The sequence below is a fragment of the Salvelinus fontinalis genome, chromosome 1 (assembly GCF_029448725.1).
Source record: "Salvelinus fontinalis isolate EN_2023a chromosome 1, ASM2944872v1, whole genome shotgun sequence".
Classification (NCBI taxonomy): Eukaryota; Metazoa; Chordata; class Actinopteri; order Salmoniformes; family Salmonidae; genus Salvelinus; species Salvelinus fontinalis.
Genome location: NC_074665.1, coordinates 50,914,516 through 50,934,335, shown reverse-complemented (window position 1 = coordinate 50,934,335; position 19,820 = coordinate 50,914,516). Strand labels below are relative to the sequence as shown.

General features: G+C 41.5%; 1 protein-coding gene across 2 annotated transcripts in view; it reads right to left on the bottom strand.

Annotated features, from left to right (window-relative positions):
• The window catches only part of LOC129857348 (protocadherin-15-like), a 311,697-nt gene that overhangs the window by 274,433 nt on the left and 17,444 nt on the right, over nt 1-19,820 (bottom strand). For both annotated transcript variants that reach the window (XM_055925506.1, XM_055925513.1), the window contains exon 2: nt 1,827-1,945. In XM_055925506.1, the coding sequence (XP_055781481.1) occupies nt 1,827-1,920 (94 nt within the window). In that variant the 5' untranslated portion in view covers nt 1,921-1,945. The remainder of the gene's footprint in view (nt 1-1,826; nt 1,946-19,820) is intronic.

The window sequence follows — 19,820 nt, the reverse complement described above, 5'->3', positions numbered from 1 at the left end:
GATTATGCTAATGTATTTTTAGGTAATAGATTTACATCTTTACATATTGTGTCTTCCCTGTAAAACATTTTAAAAATCGGACATGTTGGCTGGATTCACAAGATCTGTGTCTTTCATTAGCTTTATTGGACTTTAATGTGTGAAAGTTAAATATTTTAAAAAAATATTTTTTTTTTATTTCGCGGCTCTGCCTTTTCAGTGGGGGTGGGGGGGGTGTGCCGCTAGCGGCACCCTAGTCCTAGACAGGTTAAACAAAGTTAACCATTTTCACTGTAGTGTCCAAAATGTCTTTCAAGCTGTCAGGCATTCCATTGGCAACAAGAGACTCTTTTGCGCCATCAGTACAGATCCCAACACATCTTGACCACCAAAGTCCATTTGATGTCACAGAGCTGTCCAGTACTTAAAAAATATCCTCTCCTGTTGTCCTGGTTTCCAGTGGTTTGCAGAAGAGGATGTCTTCCTTAATTGACCCCCCATAAACGTAACGGACATATACCAGGAGCTGTGCCAGGCCCACCACGTCTGACTCATCCAGCTGTAACACATATGATTCACTGGCTTGTATGCGAAGCAGGAATTTTTTCAAAACATCTCCTGCCATGTCACTGATGCGTCGTGAAACAGTGTTGTTTGATAAAGCCATATCCGTGGCAGCAGGAAGAATTAAGTCCTCTACAATAGTATGGGGCTTGCCTGTCCTAGCCACTCGGTAGCGCACCATATCTGTTGCTTTTACTACTCGAAAGTTGTCTTAATTCTCGCTCAAAACTCCAGTGGCTTATTTTTCAAATTGGCATGTTTTGTTTCTAAATGTCTGCGCAAGAGTGAAGGTTTCATCGAGTTGTGAGAATACTTTTGCACATATAAAACACTGTGGCTGAGGAAAGGCACTACTCCCAATATAAGTGAACCTCAAATCAATGTAGTTCTCATCATATTTGCGCCTCTTCGATGGTCCAACGTCCCTGTCTGTTGTTCGGTGCTTTCCCGGGTAAGGAGGCAGTAGCTCTTCGGCTGCATCAGATTCACAACTCAGTGTCCATGCTAGATGGGCTAACAACAAATGTAGAATTACTGATGTTAGCATTGGATGTGTTCATGGAAGCAGAACAACCTGTGTCGTCGACAGGTGTTGGTGTAGTACTGCTGGTAGTAGCAGTACTACCAGTAGAGCTGGTATGTGTTTCTATGAACGCGGACCTTACTAAATGGACTGTTTGAAAATGTGAACAAAAAAGCAAAAAAAGTTTTATGTGAATCACATTTTTATTTGGCGTACCCCCAATGGCATTGCGAGTGCCCCTGGGAGTACCCCAGTTTGGGAATACCTGCTCTAATCAAACCGAATTGCACCAAATTTTTCCTGCATCGTATCGGAACCCATGGATCCTAAATAGAATAGAATAGACACTTAATTGTAAATTGTATGAAAATGTATTGATTTGCTGTCACAATACCCTACTTCACATATGCCGTTAAAAAGCACTTATTTTTCATTATCTCCAGTGCAATACCTGTGTTAACATATGAAAACAGCACATTTCTCCATTTTGTAGAACAAATTATTAAGTTAAAAAGTTCAACCTGATGACATCATCAAAAGTAAAAACATTTTAAAACAGGGATTTTCAAACACTATCAGATTCGCAGTGGTGTAGGGAGGCAGAAAGTACCCTCCCTTATGTCACAGAGAAGCATTTTTTTCCCATTGATCATAGAAATGTTGGTTTCACATTTGTAGACACTGGTTTAGTGCTGGAGATGATGACTATGAGGTTGAAAAGTGGTGGAATTTCCCTTTAAGGCATGTCCGTCTACTGTACCTTCTGTGTCCTGGGCCCAGCTGTAGGTGGCCAGACAGAGAAGCGCCATGTCTATCCCGAGCCATCTGAAGAGACAGGACCCCCGTCGCATCATCTGTCAAACGTTATTGCTTGCCCACCTGGACGGAAGGAAAAGAGAGACACTTTTAATTTACTGGCCAGAGGTAACACATTTGACCGCAGATGTCCCTGTCCAGCACACACCTGTCCAACGCACACAGACACACTTACACAGACATACATGCACACACACAGCCATACATCATACAGAACACCCAAGGTTGTTACTGCATTGTGCTCATTCAGGGACACATGTGTAGGCAATGTGTGTGCTGCTCACATTCTGTGTGAGAAACATTATTTGTCAGGACGTTACATGCTTACGCACACACTTGCAAGCCCAAAATACAGACACCAAGATAAACAGACACAGAAACTGACAGACACACATGCACACACACATTTGACATATAACTAGCAGATTACACAAGGGGAAAATGGAGAGCAAACCCATGCAGCTTTCTTCTTCTTCCACATTTTTTCCCACAACCTATTCTCTCTCTCTCTCTCCCTCTTTCTCCTTCTGCCTCTTAATCTCTCTCTCATCTCAGTGGTGTTCCCCTTTTGAAGCTAGGTTCATTTCACACAAACATCTATCTGTCTTAACAGGGCTGATCAGGAGACATTTGAAGCCAGACTTCAGGGCCTAGGAACCCTGGAGAGGAGGGCCATCTTTCAGGATTCTCCCCAGATGACATCCTGTCTGAGCCTTAACTGTCATAGCCTCCCTGTCCTCATGAGGATAAATACATCCATGTGACTATAGGAGAAGAGAACAAGGGGCCCACAAACTTGGAGGCATTGTGACTCAACTGAATGTTCTCCTGGCCCACAAGGTCGACAAAGCAATGATCACGTTTCTAGCCACAACCCAGGTTTTACTGTGACTCTAAAGGAACATACTGACAGGAACATACAAGGGGAATATGGATGTGCAACGAGAGAGTTGATGGTTGATGTCCTGTCTCCTTAGCTTCCTTTGCTTATCACAATTGATCACAAAGTTACCCAAACGGTATGATGGAACACTGAATGTGTATCCTTTAATTATGTCCTTTACTTTGGATGAGACACAAGGACAAAGGACAACATATGAGGAAACTAAAAAACAACATTATTCTCATCCTCAGCGAAACCCTTTTTGGTGCTATATTAAAACACTTTTTTGAAGGGCCAATAAAGAACCATGTTCATAATGTTCGAATTGGAACATGTATGGTGTTATAAATAACAATTTAAGGTTCTATAAAGAACCAATCAAAAAATATTCTATATAGCACCAAAAAAGGGTTCCGCTATGGTTACAACCCTTTTTGGGGCTATACAGGACCCTTTGTTATTGTTATTCTATAAAGAATCATTCTCAATCTGAAAGGTCATTTGTAGATCCTTTTGAAGAACCATACTGTTTTTTTAATTCTGGTCAGCCATATTATATTGTTAAAAGTCCATAGGTGTGATGATCTCTTTGGCAACTACACTTTACAAAAGTATGTGGACACCCCTTCAAATGAGTCAATTTGGCGTTTGCAGTCACACCTGTTGTTGAAAGGTGTATAAAATCGAACACACAGCCATGCAATCTCCATAGACAAACATTGGCTACATAATGGCCTTACCGAAGAGCTCAGTGACTTTCCTTGTGGCACCGTCATAGGATGTCACTTTTCCAACAAGTCAGTTTGCCACATTTGTGCCCTTCTAGAGCTGCCCCGGTCAACTGTAAGTGCTATTATTGTGAAGTGTAAACTCCTAGGAGCAACAACGGCTCAGTGGTAGGCCACACAAGCTAACAGAACAGGACCACGAGTGCTGAAGCTTGCGCGTAAAACTTGTCTGTCCTCAGTTGCAACACTCACTACCGAGTTACAAACTGCCTCTAGAAGCCACGTCAGCACAAGAACTGTTCGACGGGAGCTTCATGATTTGGGTTTCCATGGGCGAGCAGCCACACACAAGCCTAAGATCACCATGCGCAATGCCAAGTGTCGACTGAAGTGGTGTAAAGCTCACCGCCATTGGACTCTGGAGCAGTGGAAACGCATTCTTTGGAGTGATGAATCACACTTCACCATCCGGTATTCCGGCAGACAAATATGGGTTTGGTAGATGCCAGGAGAACGCTACCTGCCTGAATTTATAGCGCCAACTTTTTAAAGTTTGGTGGAGAAGGAATAATGGTCTGGAGCTTTTTTTTATGGTCCCGGGCTAGGCCCCTTAAAATCTTAATGCTACAGCATACAATGACATACTAGATATTTCTGTGCTTCCAACTTTGTGACAACAGTTTGGGGAAGGCCCTTTCCTGTTTCAGCATGACAGTGCCCCCGTGCACAAAGTGAGATCCATACAGAAATGGTTTGCAAAGATTGGTGTGGAAGAACTTGACTGGCCTGCACAGAGCCCTGAACTCAACCCCATCGAATACCTTTGAGAGGAATTGGAACACCGACTGCGAGCAAGGCCTAATCGCCCAACATCAGTGCCCAACTTCACTAATGCTCTTGAGGCTGAATGTAAGTCCCTGCAACAATATTCCAACACCTAGTACTTCTCAGAAGAGAGGAGGCTGTTATAGCAGCAAAGGGGGGACCAACTCCATATTAATGCCCATGATTTTGGAATGAAATGTTTGACAAGTAGGTGTCCACATACTTTTGGTCATGTAGTGTATGTGTGTGTTTTCTATACCTGTTCGCTCCTCTCCCTGTAAGCTTTACAGACGACGCCCACCCCTTGGCTGCAACCCTTCTAATTTAGTCTACCCTGCGCACACAACCCATGTGGAATTCCTGGTCTCTGGCAGCATTTGGAACTGCCGATCTGTGGTCAAGAACGCCAAGTTCGTCGAAGCCTATGCTGCCCTTCAGTCCCTTGACTTTTTGGGTCTGACGGAGACATGGCTCATCCCAGTGAACACTGCTACTCCAGCTGTTCTCTCTACATCTGACTACGTTTTCTCTCATAGTCTGAGAACATCTGGTCATCGCAGTGGTGGCACAGGGCTACTCATTTCTCCTAGGTGCTTTTTTAATGTATTTTTTAATTCCATGCTGTCACTGTCACTTGTCCACTCAAGCTTAACATTGTTGTCATATATTGCCCACCAGGTATCCTTAGAGTTCCTCAATGAGCTTGACACCTTGAAAAACGAATTTCCTGACGCTGGCTCACCGCTCTTCGCACTTGATGACTTCAACCTACAGACGTCTGCCTTCGATTAATTTCTTTACAACTCTCACTTTCCCCTCCTTGCCTCTTTTGACCTCACCCTTTCTAAGTCCCCTCTCACTCACAAGGCAGACAATACACTTGACTTCATCTTTACTAGAGGATGTTCGCCTACTAATCTCACTGCAAACCCTCTCCAGGTCTCTGATCACTACTTTGTTTCCTTTTCTATGTCCCTTTCCTCTAACCTTAGCCAATCAGCCCCTACCCAGATGGTCATGCGCCGTCGCAATCTTCGCTCTCTATATCCCACTATTCTCTCCTCTAATATCCTATCATCTCTCCCTTCTGCTAAATCCTTCTCCTCCTGTCTCTTCTTCGACCATACTCTCCTTCCTTTCAGCATCCTATGACTCACACTGTCTCCTTTTCTCCTGGCCGGCTTGGCCCTTGTCTCCTGCTCCGTTGTTTTAGTTGCGAACTCACAAAACAGGGCTGCGAGCAGCCGAGTTAAACTAAACTTCCAGAGGACCAATCATCCTTTCACTCCCTCCTCTCTACCTTCTCTCCCTCTGTATTCACTGCACCACTTTCTATCGCTCTAAATTTCAAGCTTCTGCCTCTAACCCTAGGGAACTCTTTTCCACCTTCTCCTCCCTCCTTAGTCTTCCAGCCCCTCCCCTCCCTACTCACTCTCTGTGACTACTTTGTCAACCACTATGAAAAGAAGGTTGACGACATCTGCTCCTCATTCACTCAGCCTATTGAGTCCACTGGTACCACTCACACATAACTACGCTACGCCTTGACCTCTTTCTCCCATCTCTCTCCAGATAAAACCCTGCGAATAGTGAGGTCCGACCTGCCCGCTTGACCCCATCATCTCCTCCCTTCTCTAGACCATCTCTGGAGACCTTCTCCCATTCCTCACTTCCCATAATTCATCCCTGACCACTGACTGTGTTCCCTCTGACTTCAAAATGACCTGAGTTGCTCCCCTCCTAAAGAAACCAAAACTCAACTACTCTGACATCAAAAACTACAGAGTGGTATCCCTTTATTTTCTTTCCAAAACACTTGAGTGTGCTGTCTCTGACCAAATCTCTTGCTATCTCTCTCAGAACGATGTGCTTGACCCTAACCAGTCAGACTTCAAAACTGTTCACTCAACGGAGACTGCTCTTCTCTGTGTCACGGTGGCTCTCCGCACTGTCAAAGCTGACCCTCTCTCCTCTGTTCTCATCCTCCTAGATCTATCTGCTGCCTTCAACACCATGAACAGTGATATCCTCCTCTTAATCCTCCCATCTGCACACTCAGGCCGCTCCTACCAGGTGACGTGGAGAGGATCTGTGTCTGCTCCATGTACTCTCACTACTTGTGTCTCCCAGGGCTTGGTTCTAGGCCCTCTTCTCTCTATACACCAAGTCACTCAGCTCCATCATATCCTCACATGGTCTCTCCTATCATTGCTATGTGGATGACACTCAACTACTTTTCTCCATCCTCTCTTCTGACACCCAGGTGGCGACATGCATCTCTGTGTGCCTGGGAGATATCTCAGCTTGGATGTCGGCCCATCACCTCAAGCTCAACCTCGACAAGACGGAGCTGCTCTTCCTCCCAGGGAAGGTCTGCACGTTCCAACACCTCTCCATCACGGTGCAAAGAACCTTGGCTTGACCCCGGACAACACCCTATTGTTCTCTGCAAACATCAAAGCAGTGACTTGCTCCTACATAGACTATTCTCTCTGCTTCTGCACGGCAAGCGGTACCGGTGCATCAATCTGGCACCAACAGGCTCTTGAACAGCTTCTACCCCCAAGCAATAAGACGGATAAATAGCTAACAAAATGCCTACACGGACCATCTGAGTTAAAATTGAATCTTTTCTTTTAGTTTTTCCATTGTTTCTATGCACACTCACAGGACCCTACACAATCACACATACATTCACTCCATCATCTGCTACTCAAAGATAATATGCACATACATTTTGTGGCAAAATCCTGCACAGTGCCTTCACCGTGCACTGCGACTTAAAAAGTGCATCAGCAATCAGGAAGGTGGAAATATAGATGGCTCTTAGAGCTCTCGGTCGGCACGGCAGTTTGACAGTGTCTGCAACTCTGGATAAGTCTTGTTTATTTTCAGTTTAGTTGGAAAGTGTTTAAGTCGATCGCCGGGATTACCGCTCTCGTGATTGTAATCTTTTGGGACCGCTCCTGTCATTGTTCACATGGAGTAGTTGGGAACATTGTTGGGAAGCTTTGAAAAACAAACCATCATGTGTATCAGACGGACCGACAGTGCAGCTGCAAGCCTGAAGTCAACAGCTAAGACCCCCTCTCTCTCTCATTTTCCCTCTATCGCTCAAGTGCTTTTCACTGCATCAGACTTTGTTTTTTTCCTATGCACTCCTTTTAACTGTTAGTCCCCTGCATGTCATATTTTATGTGACATTTTAGTTAAAGGGAGTTAGCGTGAGTTGTCGTTTGAACTGTATTGATTTTGTGTGGGACAATTTACATTTTGCCGAGAAGATTATTGGTCATTTTAAGGCCTTCTTTGTTTTGTCTATGAACACACCCCCCTTTTATCTTTACCCCTCTAACAATACAGCTACAATTTATACTGACTCTACACGCATGCCATCCTACTCACATACAAACTGCTGCTACTCTGTTTATCTTGTATCCTGTTGCTTAGTCACCTTACCCCTATACAAATCTACCTCCATCACTCCAGTATTCCTGCAAATTGTAAATATGGTATTTGAACTGACCCTATATATAGTATGCTTACTTATTGTGTTCTTCATATTTCTTCTTATTTCTCATGTTTTTTTTCTAGTATTGATTATTACATTGTTGGGTTTTGAGTTTGCAAGAAAGGCATTTCACTGTACTTCTGAATGTGACATTAAAATATTGAAACTTGCAGGTTCATGCTCTACAACAGGGGTGTCAAACTCATTCCACGGAGGGCCTAGTGTCTGCAGGTTTTTGGTTTTTCCTTTCAATAAAGCCCTAGACAACCAGGTGTGGGGAGTTCCTAACTAATTAGTGATGTTAATTCATCAATCAAGTATAAGGGAGGAGCGAAAACCCCCAGACACTCGGCCCCCCGTGGAATGAGTTTGACACCTGTGCTCTACAACATCAGTAGAGTACGACCTTACTTCGCACAGGAAGTGGTGCAGGTCCTAATCCAAGCACTTGTCATCTCCTGTCTGAACTACTGCAACTCGCTGTTGGCTGGGCTCCCCGCTTGTGCCATCAAACCCCTGCAACTTATCCAGAACACAGCAGCCAGCCTTCCTAAATGTTCATGTCACCCCGCTCCTCTGCACACTCCACTGGCTTCCAGTCGAAGCTCACATCCACTACAAAACTATGGTACTTGCCTACGGAGCAGCAAGAGGACTGCCCCTCCCTACCTTCAGACTATGCACAAACCCTACACCCCTACCCGAGCACTCCATTCTGCCAAATCTGGTCTCTTGGCCCTCCCACCCCTATGGAATTGCAGCTCTCGCTCAGCAAAGTCCAAGCGCTTCTCTTTCCTTGCACCCCAATGGTGGAACCAGCTTCCCCCTGATGCAAGGACAGCAGAGTCCTTGCCCATCTTCCAAAAACAACTGAAACCCTACCTCTTCAAAGAGTATAATGAATAATCCCACCTAACCCTCTTCTCACCACAAAAAAAATGTTCTTCACAAACACTGGCACTTTTTAAATTTTATTTCACCTTTATTTAACCAGGTAGGCAAGTTGAGAACACGTTCTCATTTACAATTGCGACCTGGCCAAGATAAAGCAAAGCAGTTCGACACATACAACAACACATAGTTACACTTGACCCCCCTTACTAGCTTTGACCTTGCTGGTAGCTACTTTAATGAGAAAAAATGTACTTACTGTGATATGTGGTTGTCCCACCTAAGATGAATATAACTAACTGTAAGTCACTCTGTATAAGAGCATCTGTTAAATGACTAAAATATAAAAGAGCTCCCACTGGAACAGCTGGGGGACTCTGAGGAGAGAATTGAGAACCACTTACCAATTTAGTCAGCCATTCAACACAAGGGCATGTGAGTCTTTCACAAGATACCATCACTTGCCAAAGTCATATATTGTAGGTAATGGCATAACACAACGCATTAGACAAACTGGAATGAAACTCTCACTCACGGTTACTACGCCCCCAAATATTAAAATTAGCCGCCTCACCCAACATTTAAAATATCACTAAATAGTCATTATGGTCCCAGATAGTTTTATCACCCTTCCAAAAGAACCCTAGAGGGACCCACATTTTTTAGCACCTAGCGAGTCAGTATCTCTTGTAGGACATTTCTGTGGCTGGAATAAGTGAAGCAGAGAGATCAAACTGATCGTGCCGAGGATCCATAACTGTAATCCAGTTATGGATTATATGGAGACTGACAAATCTGGGCTTTATCCAGCGAGGGTAGGAGCCCTCTGAAATAAAATAGGAACAGCTTCTCAGCTCCTTCTCTCTTTCATCAGATATTATCCCCCCCGACTAGCTCTTTTCTGCTTCTGAGTGTCAAAAGTGTCTTCATAAAACGGAATTATATCTTTACATTAAACATGAAAGGATTGAAAAACTGATCTAACATTCTCGCTACCTGTATAATCTAATATCCCCTCTGCTGGCAGCCAATTGATGTAATCCCATTTGTATAAAATGGCCTGGCGTGTCGGACTGTCCCTAAATAGGACAACGGAATGGATACTAGAACCTCTGAGAATTAAAAATGGTAGGAGATGAAAACCATTGTTAATGATCCTTCAAAAGATTTACCAGTATCTTAAACTTCTTTGTGACAGGGGGCAGCATTTTCACTTTTGGATGAATAGCATGCCCAGAGTGAACTGCCTCCTACTCGGTCCCAGATGCTAATATATGCATATTATTATTACTATTGGATAGAAAACACTCTGACGTTTCTAAAACTGTTTGAATGATGTCTGTGAGTATAACAGAACTCATATGGCAGGCAAAACCCTGAGAGAAAATCCAAACAGGAAGTGAGAATTCTGAGGCTGGTCGATTTTCAACTCATCGCCTATTCAAATCCCAGTAAGATATGGATCTGTTTGCACTTCCTACGCCTTCCACTAGATGTCAACAGTCTGTAGAACGTTGAATGAAGCCTCTACTGTGATGTGGGGCCGGATGGGAGGTGTTTCAGTCAGTGGTCTGGCAGAATGCCAGTTCTTGGTCATGCGCATTCCAAATGATATCGCCTTGCGTTCCATTACTTCTGTAGACACAAAGGAATTCTCCGGTTGGAACGTTATTTAATATTTATGATAAAATCCTGAAGATTGATTCTCTACTTAGTTTGACAAGTTTATTCGACCTGTAATATAACTTTTTGAAGTTTTCGTCCAAAGTTCGCCTGGATCTGCGCGAGCGTTTGGACATGTGTACTAAACATGCTAGCAAAAGTAGCTACTTGGACATAAGTAATGGACATTATCGAACAAAACAACAATTTATTGTGGAACTAGGATTCCTGGGAGTGCATTCGGATGAAGATCATCAAAGGTAAGGGAATATTTATGATGTAATTTCGTATTTCTGTTGACTCCAACATGGCGGAGAAATGTTGTTATATCTGAGCGCTGTCTCAGATTATTGCATGGTGTGCTTTTTCCGTAAAGTTTTTTTGAAATCTGACACAGCGGTTGCATTAAGAACAAGTGTATCTTTAATTATATGTAAAACATGTATCTTTCATCAAAGTTTATGATGAGAATTTCTGTTATTTGACGTGGCTCTCTGCAATTTCTCCGGATATTTTGGAGGCATTTCTGAACATGGCGCCAATGTAAACCGAGATTTGTGGATATAAATATGCACATTATCGAACAAAACATACATGTATTGTGTAACATGATGTCCTATGAGTGTCATCTGATGAAGATCATCAAAGGTTAGTGATTCATTTTAACTCTATTTCTGCTTTTTGTGACTCCTATCTTTGGCTGGGAAAATGGCTGTGTTTTTCTGTGGCTATGTACTGACCTAACATAATCGTTTGGTGTGCTTTCGCCGAAAAGCCTATTTGAAATCAGACATGTTGGCTGGATTCACAACATGTGTAGCTTTAATTTGGTATCTTTCATGTGTGATTTAATGAAAATGTGATTTTTATAGTATTTTATTTGACTTTGACGCGCTGCATTTTCTCTGGCTTTTGGCCAAGTGAGACAGTAGCGTCCCGCCTAAACTCCGATTTTTGGATATAAATATGAACTTTACCGAACAAAACATACATGTCTTGTGTAACATGAAGTCCTATGAGTGTCATCTGATGAAGATCATCAAAGGTTAGTGATTCATTTTAACTCTATTTCTGCTTTTTGTTACTCCTCTCTTTGGCTGGAAAAAATGTCTGTGTTTTTCTGTGGCTATGTACTGAGCTAACATAATCGCAAGGTGTGCTTTCGCCGTAAATCCTTTTTGAAATCAGACACTTTGGCTGGATTAACGAGAAGTTTATCTTTAAAATGGTGTATAATACTTGTATGTTTGAGGAATTTTAATTATGAGATTTCGGTTGTTTTGAATTTGGCACCCTGCAATTTCACTGGCTGTTGGTTAGGCGGGACGCTACCGTCATATCCCAGAGAAGTTAACTGTCCATGTTAAAGTAAACTCACTCAGACTTTCAGTCAGTTACTTTGAGTTTTATATAAAATATTTACCAGGATCGTTCCCTCGAAAGTTTGCCTCCATTATCGCTTATCTGAAACTCGTCCCCTTGGAGACAGGTATTGAGAATTGCAAAATCATCAGTTTAAAATAAGCCACAATTATAACCCAAGCTCTTCCCCATAGCACAGTGAGTGATAGACTCCACACTACTGTGTCACATGACTGATCAAGTGAATTAATGCAATACAACACATAATCAATCATGCATGCAGATATGCAAGTCATAAAACCTGTACAAGAAAACAACATATGGTACCAAAAATCAGTCTATATGCAACACTTTTAACACAAAAAAAGTGGTGCAGCGGTCTAAGGAACTGCATCTCAGTGCAAGAGGTGTCACTAGAGTCCCTGGTTTGTATCCAGGCTGTATCATATCCGGCTGTGATTGGGAGACCCATAGGGCTGCGCAAATTTGGCCCAGCGTCATCCGGGGTAGGCCATCATTATAAATAAGAATTTGTTCTTAACTGATTAGTTAAAAAAAAATATATATATATATATATATATATATATATATATATGTATGTGTATAATACATGTGCCTAGTGAATAGGTAACAGAGACAGGCCAACAAAACAGAAAGGTGCAGGAAGATAAGCTTAATCATGCCTTTTAAGTTAAAGTGGCAGCCATAAACAGACTTCTGGACTGGAAAGTGTTAAATGCTGAGTGCGGTGAAAATCAAAATCATAGTTATTCCTCTGTGTTTCTGATGCCGCTGAGTGACTCTAATATGGGACAGAATTAACACCATTATGTGCTTTACAGTCCTCACGACAGCAAATTAAAACTATAATATGGGCCACGAGTGCTCTCATGTTTATTATAATAGACAACTGGATAGAACAAGATAAAGCTACTGTGCTTGTTGGTGCTATGTTTTTATTTTACAGCGATAGCAGAATAGACATAATCATCCTGAGTGTGAGAGTGAGAGAAAGCACGAGAGAGAGAGGGAAAGTGTGTGTGTGTGTGTGCCTCATGCTTCTCCACCATAGCTTTTAAGTGCTCATTCCAATACTAGATAGCTCTAGCACTGGTGTCATAGTTGATAAGCAATTCTATAAATATGAGTGGGATAGGGGTTGCTCTCAACATCATGAGACAACATCCTGGGATACTGAAGTGAAACGCAAAAAGCAAACAGATATTAGACCAATAGTCTACAGTAAAGCTTGACCCCGCATGGAAAGTCACTAGAGCCCTACGGCCCTCTAAACCTTTCTTATCGCTCCACAAACAGTTATAACCGTTCCACAAACAGTTATTTTGGGAGTTATATAAGGTTATATAAGATGCAACAAAAAACAATTTTTAGTTTCTGCTGGGGGAAAAATATATAAACTTACATTTTCTGTAATTCACTGAGAGAGCTGCAGATCTCTGAGGTTTTTTAATCGCGCAGTCTGATTCATCTTATGACCATGTTTCAAAGCTCAAAACACTCTGGAGCTAAACCCATGTGGGTGCCTGTCTGGCTCACTGCTTTGCATCCAAATGTAGGCCAAGGATCCATGTCACAAGGCACTCAGCTCACTACAATGGGCGTTGAACATTAACTGCTGACTCCTAACAAATAACCATTTACTTTTGGTGAGATTTCCTCTACTTAATGTGTGGCTTAAACTTGCTGTGGAAGTCAGCGTCTTGTAATCGCCAATAACTCTTTGTGAGGAGAAAAGGTTTCCAACTAAGCATCATTGTTTAAATTACCGATACTTCAAACGAAGAATGCTTGAAATTGTGACCCTAGCAGTCACTATATAATAGCTGGTTAAACAATTGTTCTGTGAACAATGTACGCTCAGAAAGGAGTGGGCAGGAATACATCTATGGATAGCGCCATAATCACATTATATAAGAAGGCATTGAAGCATCAAAGGAAATGAAGCTTCAAAAGCACTTAATTTAAAGCAACAGTAAAATGAAGCAGCCCAGGACATATATAATTGACGGGAAATGTACAATTAACCCCTGTTGAAAAGCAATCGTTACTTTTTAGGTGCGTCATGGTTACAGAGAGACTTTTCAAAAAGCTCTTTTGACATATAAAGACTGTTGTCGTTCTTCACGATCTTTTAATCATCAAATGCAATGTGAAATAGATGGTTAAACGTGCTGTGGCAATGACATTGCATGAACAGTTTAGCTGCCCATAATGCCTACAGGAGACGCATGTCAATAGGCAAACTAGCTAGTTGACTGGTATGGTTGCAATGTATAATTAAGTGATAATGCCAGAGAAGCCAGTGTTTGGAGGATATATTGGCACAGGTGTTAGGCCCGGGACGAAGTTGAGGGCTGGCAAACCATGCCAATATATCCTCCAAAACACTGGTTTCAAGGGCATTATCACTTTTATACAACGGGTGACCAACATATTCAAGTAATGATTGACATATTTTCATTAAAAACGTTATTTTGATAAATGTATTCATACTATTTAATCCTTCCACAAGATATAGTCCCGACACAAATCTAGGGTTGCTACCCAAGACTGCTGGTCGTTCAGTCTTTTTGTTCTGTATATATGGACACGATCCAGTCATTCGTTCTAAATGTTCCATTGCCATACTGGCTGGCAACGTTCTTATCCCTTGCCTGCTAGTTAGCTAGCTGACTACACCTAACTTACAGTCATGTCAAAAAGTGCAGCCAGAATAACAGCATAGTAGCTGCATTTGCATTTATTTAAGCTGTTTTCTAGTGACATTTATTTGGATACATCCATAACAATTTCGCCTGGCATAGAAAATGTGCTCACTCGTCTGGACATTGTTGTTCAGAGGAGCTAGCCATCAACACAGCTAAAACAATTACTTCAAACTGAAGCTGGAAAGACTGCAAACAAAGTGCACTTTGTTTTGTTTGACTTTTTTTCAATTGTCCGTTGAACTCCGAGACAGGATTAGGTCGAGGCACAGATCTGGGGAAGGGTACCAAAATATATCTGCAGCATTGAAGGTCCCCAAAAACACAGTGGCCTCCATCATTCTTAAATGGAAGAATTTTGGAACATCAAGACTTTTTCTAGAGCTGGCAACCTGGCCAACCTGAGCAATTGGGGGAGAAGGTCCTTGGTCCTGGAGGTGACCAAGACCCCGATGGTCACTCTGACAGAGCTACAGAGTTAATCTGTGGAGATGGGAGACCCTTCCAGAAGGACAACCAACCATCTCTGCAGCACTCCACCAATAAGGCCTTTATTGTAGATTGGCCAGACGGAAGCCACTCATCAATAAAAAGGCACATGACAACCTGCTTGGAGTTTGCCAAAAGGCACTTAAAAACTCTCAGACTATGAGAAACAAGATTCTCTGGTCTGATGAAATCAAGATTGAACTCTTTGGCATGAGTGCCAAGCGTCACGTCTGGAGGAAACCTGGCACCATCCCTAAGGTGAAGCATGATGTTGGCAGCATCATGCTGTGGGGATGTTTTTTACCGGCAGGGAGACTAGTCAGGATCGAAGCAAAGATGAACGGAGAAAAGTACATAGAGATCCTTAATGAAAACCTGCTCCAGAGCGCTCAGGACCTCAGACAGGAGGTTCACATTCCAACAGGACAATGACCCTAAGCACACAGCCAAGACAATGCAGGAGTGACTTCGGGACAAGTTTCTGAATGTCCTTGAGTGGCCCAGCCAGAGCCCGGACTTGAACCCGATCGAACATCTCTGGAGAGACCTGAAAATAGCTGTGCAGCAATGCTCCCCATCCAACCTGACAGAGCTTGAGAGGATATACAGAGAAGAATGGGAGAAACTCCGCAATTACAGGTGTACTGTAGCATCATACCCAAGAAGACTCAATGCTGTAATCGCTGCCAAAGGTGCTTTAACATTGTACTGAGTAAAGGATCTGAATAGATATATAGATGTGATATTTAATTTATTACATTTTTTAAAATAAATTTGCCAAAAAAATCAATAAACAGTTTTTTCTTTGTCATTGTGGGGTATTGTGTGTAGATTGATTAGGGAAATAAAAACAATTTAAGCAATTTTAGAATAAGGTTGGAACAAATACTGAACTTTCTGAAGACACTCTATACCACGGCTATGGGTTGTTTTTAAGCACGACACAACGATGAGTGCCTGGACACAGCCCTTAGTCGTGGTATATTGGCCATATATCACAAACCCCAGAAGTGCCTTATTAGTATGATAAACTGGTTACCAACGTAATTAGAAGGGTAAAAATACATGTTTTGTAATACCCGTGGTATACCATGGCTTTCAGTCAATCAGCATTCAGTGCTCAATCCACCCAGATTATAATGAACTCAATATAACAGTTTTTCTCAATCGCTTTGGTGCAATTTTCACAAGTATATGGTAAATGTTCACAATGCTTAGTACGAAACTGAAAACAGATCATCAAAAAGGCAGGTATTTCTAAACCTTAATCACATTTTCAATTGAATGAGTACAACACACAATCATACATTACATAACACAATCAAGTAAAAGCATCAAAGTGTAATGGCACAGTACAACACTGTAAAATTGACTGTAATATACTGTACAAAACAAAATGCTACGGTAATTGAAATGAATTCATGACAACATGGATGGATGAATGGCATTCATTGAGGGGAGGACTTTGTATTTCAAAGTATTACAGTAATTAAATGTTTTTTTTTCAATTTTTCTTTAGATTCATTTTTTTTACTTCAGTTTATTTTAGTAAATACTTTAACACTGTCTTAACTGCATTGTTGGTTAAGGACTTGTAAGTAAGCATTTCACTAAGGTTTACACCTGTTGTATTCGGGAAATGTGACATAAAATGTTTTTTATTTGATTGGTGCAAGCAGGTTGGCTGCTAAGAGTCTTTTAGGAACTACATAAACAAAAATGTATGTTTATAAAGTATAAACATTTAGTGTGATATATACAGTCATGCATTATGATGAATATTTGGATTTTACTTCACAGTCTGATATTGACAAGATCAGAGATGTACTATATGTAACAAATGCATCCCAGCCTCTACAGTAAACATGTATAAAACATGTAATTGCTGGAGTCATTTTGATGGAAGGGGTTTCACACGGCTTTAATAAAATTGCATTGACCAATTAAGTACTATAAAGTGATCTACACGGTCTATACAATTGGAGCCGACTGTTTCGGTCGCATCTCTACGTACATTTGTGCGGCTGAATTTTTAGAACACGACACACACGGTCCTCCGTCAGCCCCTTTTGTGTTGACTGTGTAGAGCCATTAAAACTGTAATGCATTCCAAAGTGACATCCATGAGTCCATACTTTTCTGTATGTGACCCCAGTGGGAATCCACCCCACAACTCTGGTGTTGCAAGTGCCATGCTCTTACTAACTGAGCCACACAGGACCACTACAATCCATAAGTACAATACAATACCAGTGGAAGGTGTATAATTGCCATCCCCATGAGCGTGCCATACACATAGATACTTCAGGATGTTGGCATTGAAGCCCTTTATCTACTTCCCCAGAGTCAGATGAACTTGTGGATATCATTTTTATGTCTCTGTGTGCAGTTTGAAGGAGGTGCTGACTAGCATTAGCGCAATTGCTGGAGGTCTATGTTAACTGCTAGCATGCTAGTAGATACAATAGACTACCAGTCATTCTGCTAGCATTCCAGTCATTATGATTTATTTACTAATCAAGCGAGTGCTGGCATTATTTTGACTATGCCTCTTAGCCATGGTAAACTTGCATTTATATTTACCACATTTTTTATTAGTCATGTTTAGCCAAAAACATCTGCTGTTATTAAGCCAACAAACCTCTACCAGAAAAGCTTTTTTTCTACAAAGAAAATACAACATATCTGTAGCACTTTGTAATAACTCCACATAATAAAGCATTTCATAGATTAGTAAATTGTTTATTTTTAATTGATTAATCATTCCCCCATTCATACGATATTTAAAATAGGTCCTTATAAACAATTTATGAATCATTATTTAAGTATTTTTCTGAGTGTGTGCTAAATACTTTATAAATGTTTTGATTGACCAGTGGAATTTCTCACAAAAAGATGGACAGTCACATTCCAGCAGAACCTGAGGCTCCTTAAGGTCTCAAAATAGCCTAGAACATATCATTGGTAAAATAATAAGCACACAAAACAGGATGTTAAAGGAAAAATATTGAACATTATACTCACAAAAACTGTTGTGAAACAACTGTATGTAAAATGTATGTAAAATGTATGCACTCTACTGTAAGTCGCTCTGGATAAGAGCGTCTGCTAAATGACTAAAATGTAACTGTTGCAAGGATTTAAAGAAGAAGGGTAATGTGAATGTTCTGCTAATGTTGCCAACCTCGCTAACGAATCATAAAACAGGGAGATGTAGCCTGCACACAACACTTGGCCAGATTGGCCAGTTTTTCTCTAGTGGATTTTTATTCCTTCATTACTACTGACAATATCATGTGTGATTGAGGTAGAAATGTTACATGTATAACCTTTTAATTGCTTCCAGTACTTCAGTGTTTGAACACATAGATTTGTTTGGCGGCACCTGTTTGGGCCTTAAATAACTCTTTCATAAACACAATGGGATAGTTCAGCAAAATATATTCAGATATTTGTTTCCTTATCTCGTAAGCAGTCTATGGACTGCTCTTAAATTCTTGCGGACAGATTCTGCTAGTAAACAAAAGAACATGTTGCGAAGGGATGAAATGTGTAGGATAACGGGAAGTAGTTCCGGTGTTTCGCTTTTCCTCGCAGATTTTTTGGATGCACCAGAATTAGCCGAAGGCAGCGCTTAAACTTTAATTGCTTAGTGTGTGTGGTGAGATTAGCGGAAAAGGGGGTTTTAGTTCTGGGTTAACCGAGATTAGACTGCTCTAAGGAGTGCAGTCTAATGGTTTTGGTAGAAAAGTCACTGTCAAGAAATGCTTATGTTTGCATTTTTGGACTAAAAACATTATTTTACTCAGCATTGAGCATGTCTGAACTTTAAAAAAAATATATATTTCACCTTTATTTAACCAGGTAGGCAAGTTGAGAACAAGTTCTCATTTACAATTGCGACCTGGCCAAGATAAAGCAAAGCAGTTTGACACATACAACAACACAGAGTTACACATGGAGTAAAACAAACATACAGTCAATAATATAGTAGAAAAAAAAGTCTATATACAATGTGAGCAAATGAGGTGAGATAAGGGAGGTAAAGGTAAAAAAAGGCCATGGTGGCAAAGTAAATACAATATAGCAAGTAAAACACTGGCGTGGTAGATTTGTAGTGGAAGAATGTGCAAGGTAGAGAAAAAATGGGGTGCAAAGGAGCAAAATAAATAAATAAATACAGTAGGGGGAGAGGTAGTTGTTTGGGCTAAATTATAGATGGGCTATGTACAGGTGCGGTAATCTGTGAGCTGCTCTGACAGCTGGTGCTTAAAGCTAGTGAGGGAGATAAGTGTTTCCAGTTTCAGAGATTTTTGTAGTTAGTTCCAGTCATTGGCAGCAGAGAACTGGAAGGAGAGGCGGCCAAAGGAAGAATTGGTTTTGGGGGTGACCAGAGAGATATACCTGCTGGAGCGCGTGCTACAGGTGGATGCTGCTATGGTGACCAGCGAGCTGAGATAAGGGGGGACTTTACCTAGCAGGGTCTTGTAGATGACCTGGAGCCAGTGGGTTTGGCTACGAGTATGAAGCGAGGGCCAGCCAACGAGAGCATACAGGTCGCAGTGGTGGGTAGTATATGGGGCTTTGGTGACAAAACGGATGGCACTGTGATAGACTGCATCCAATTTATTGAGTAGGGTATTGGCGGCTATTTTGTTAACGACATCGCCGAAGTCGAGGATCGGTAGGATGGTCAGTTTTACAAGGGTATGTTTGGCAGCATGAGTGAACGATGCTTTGTTTCGAAATAAGACGCCAATTCTAGATTTAACTTTGGATTGGAGATGTTTGATGTGAGTCTGGAAAGAGAGTTTATAGTCTAACCAGACACCTAGAATATGTGGATAACTACAAATACCTA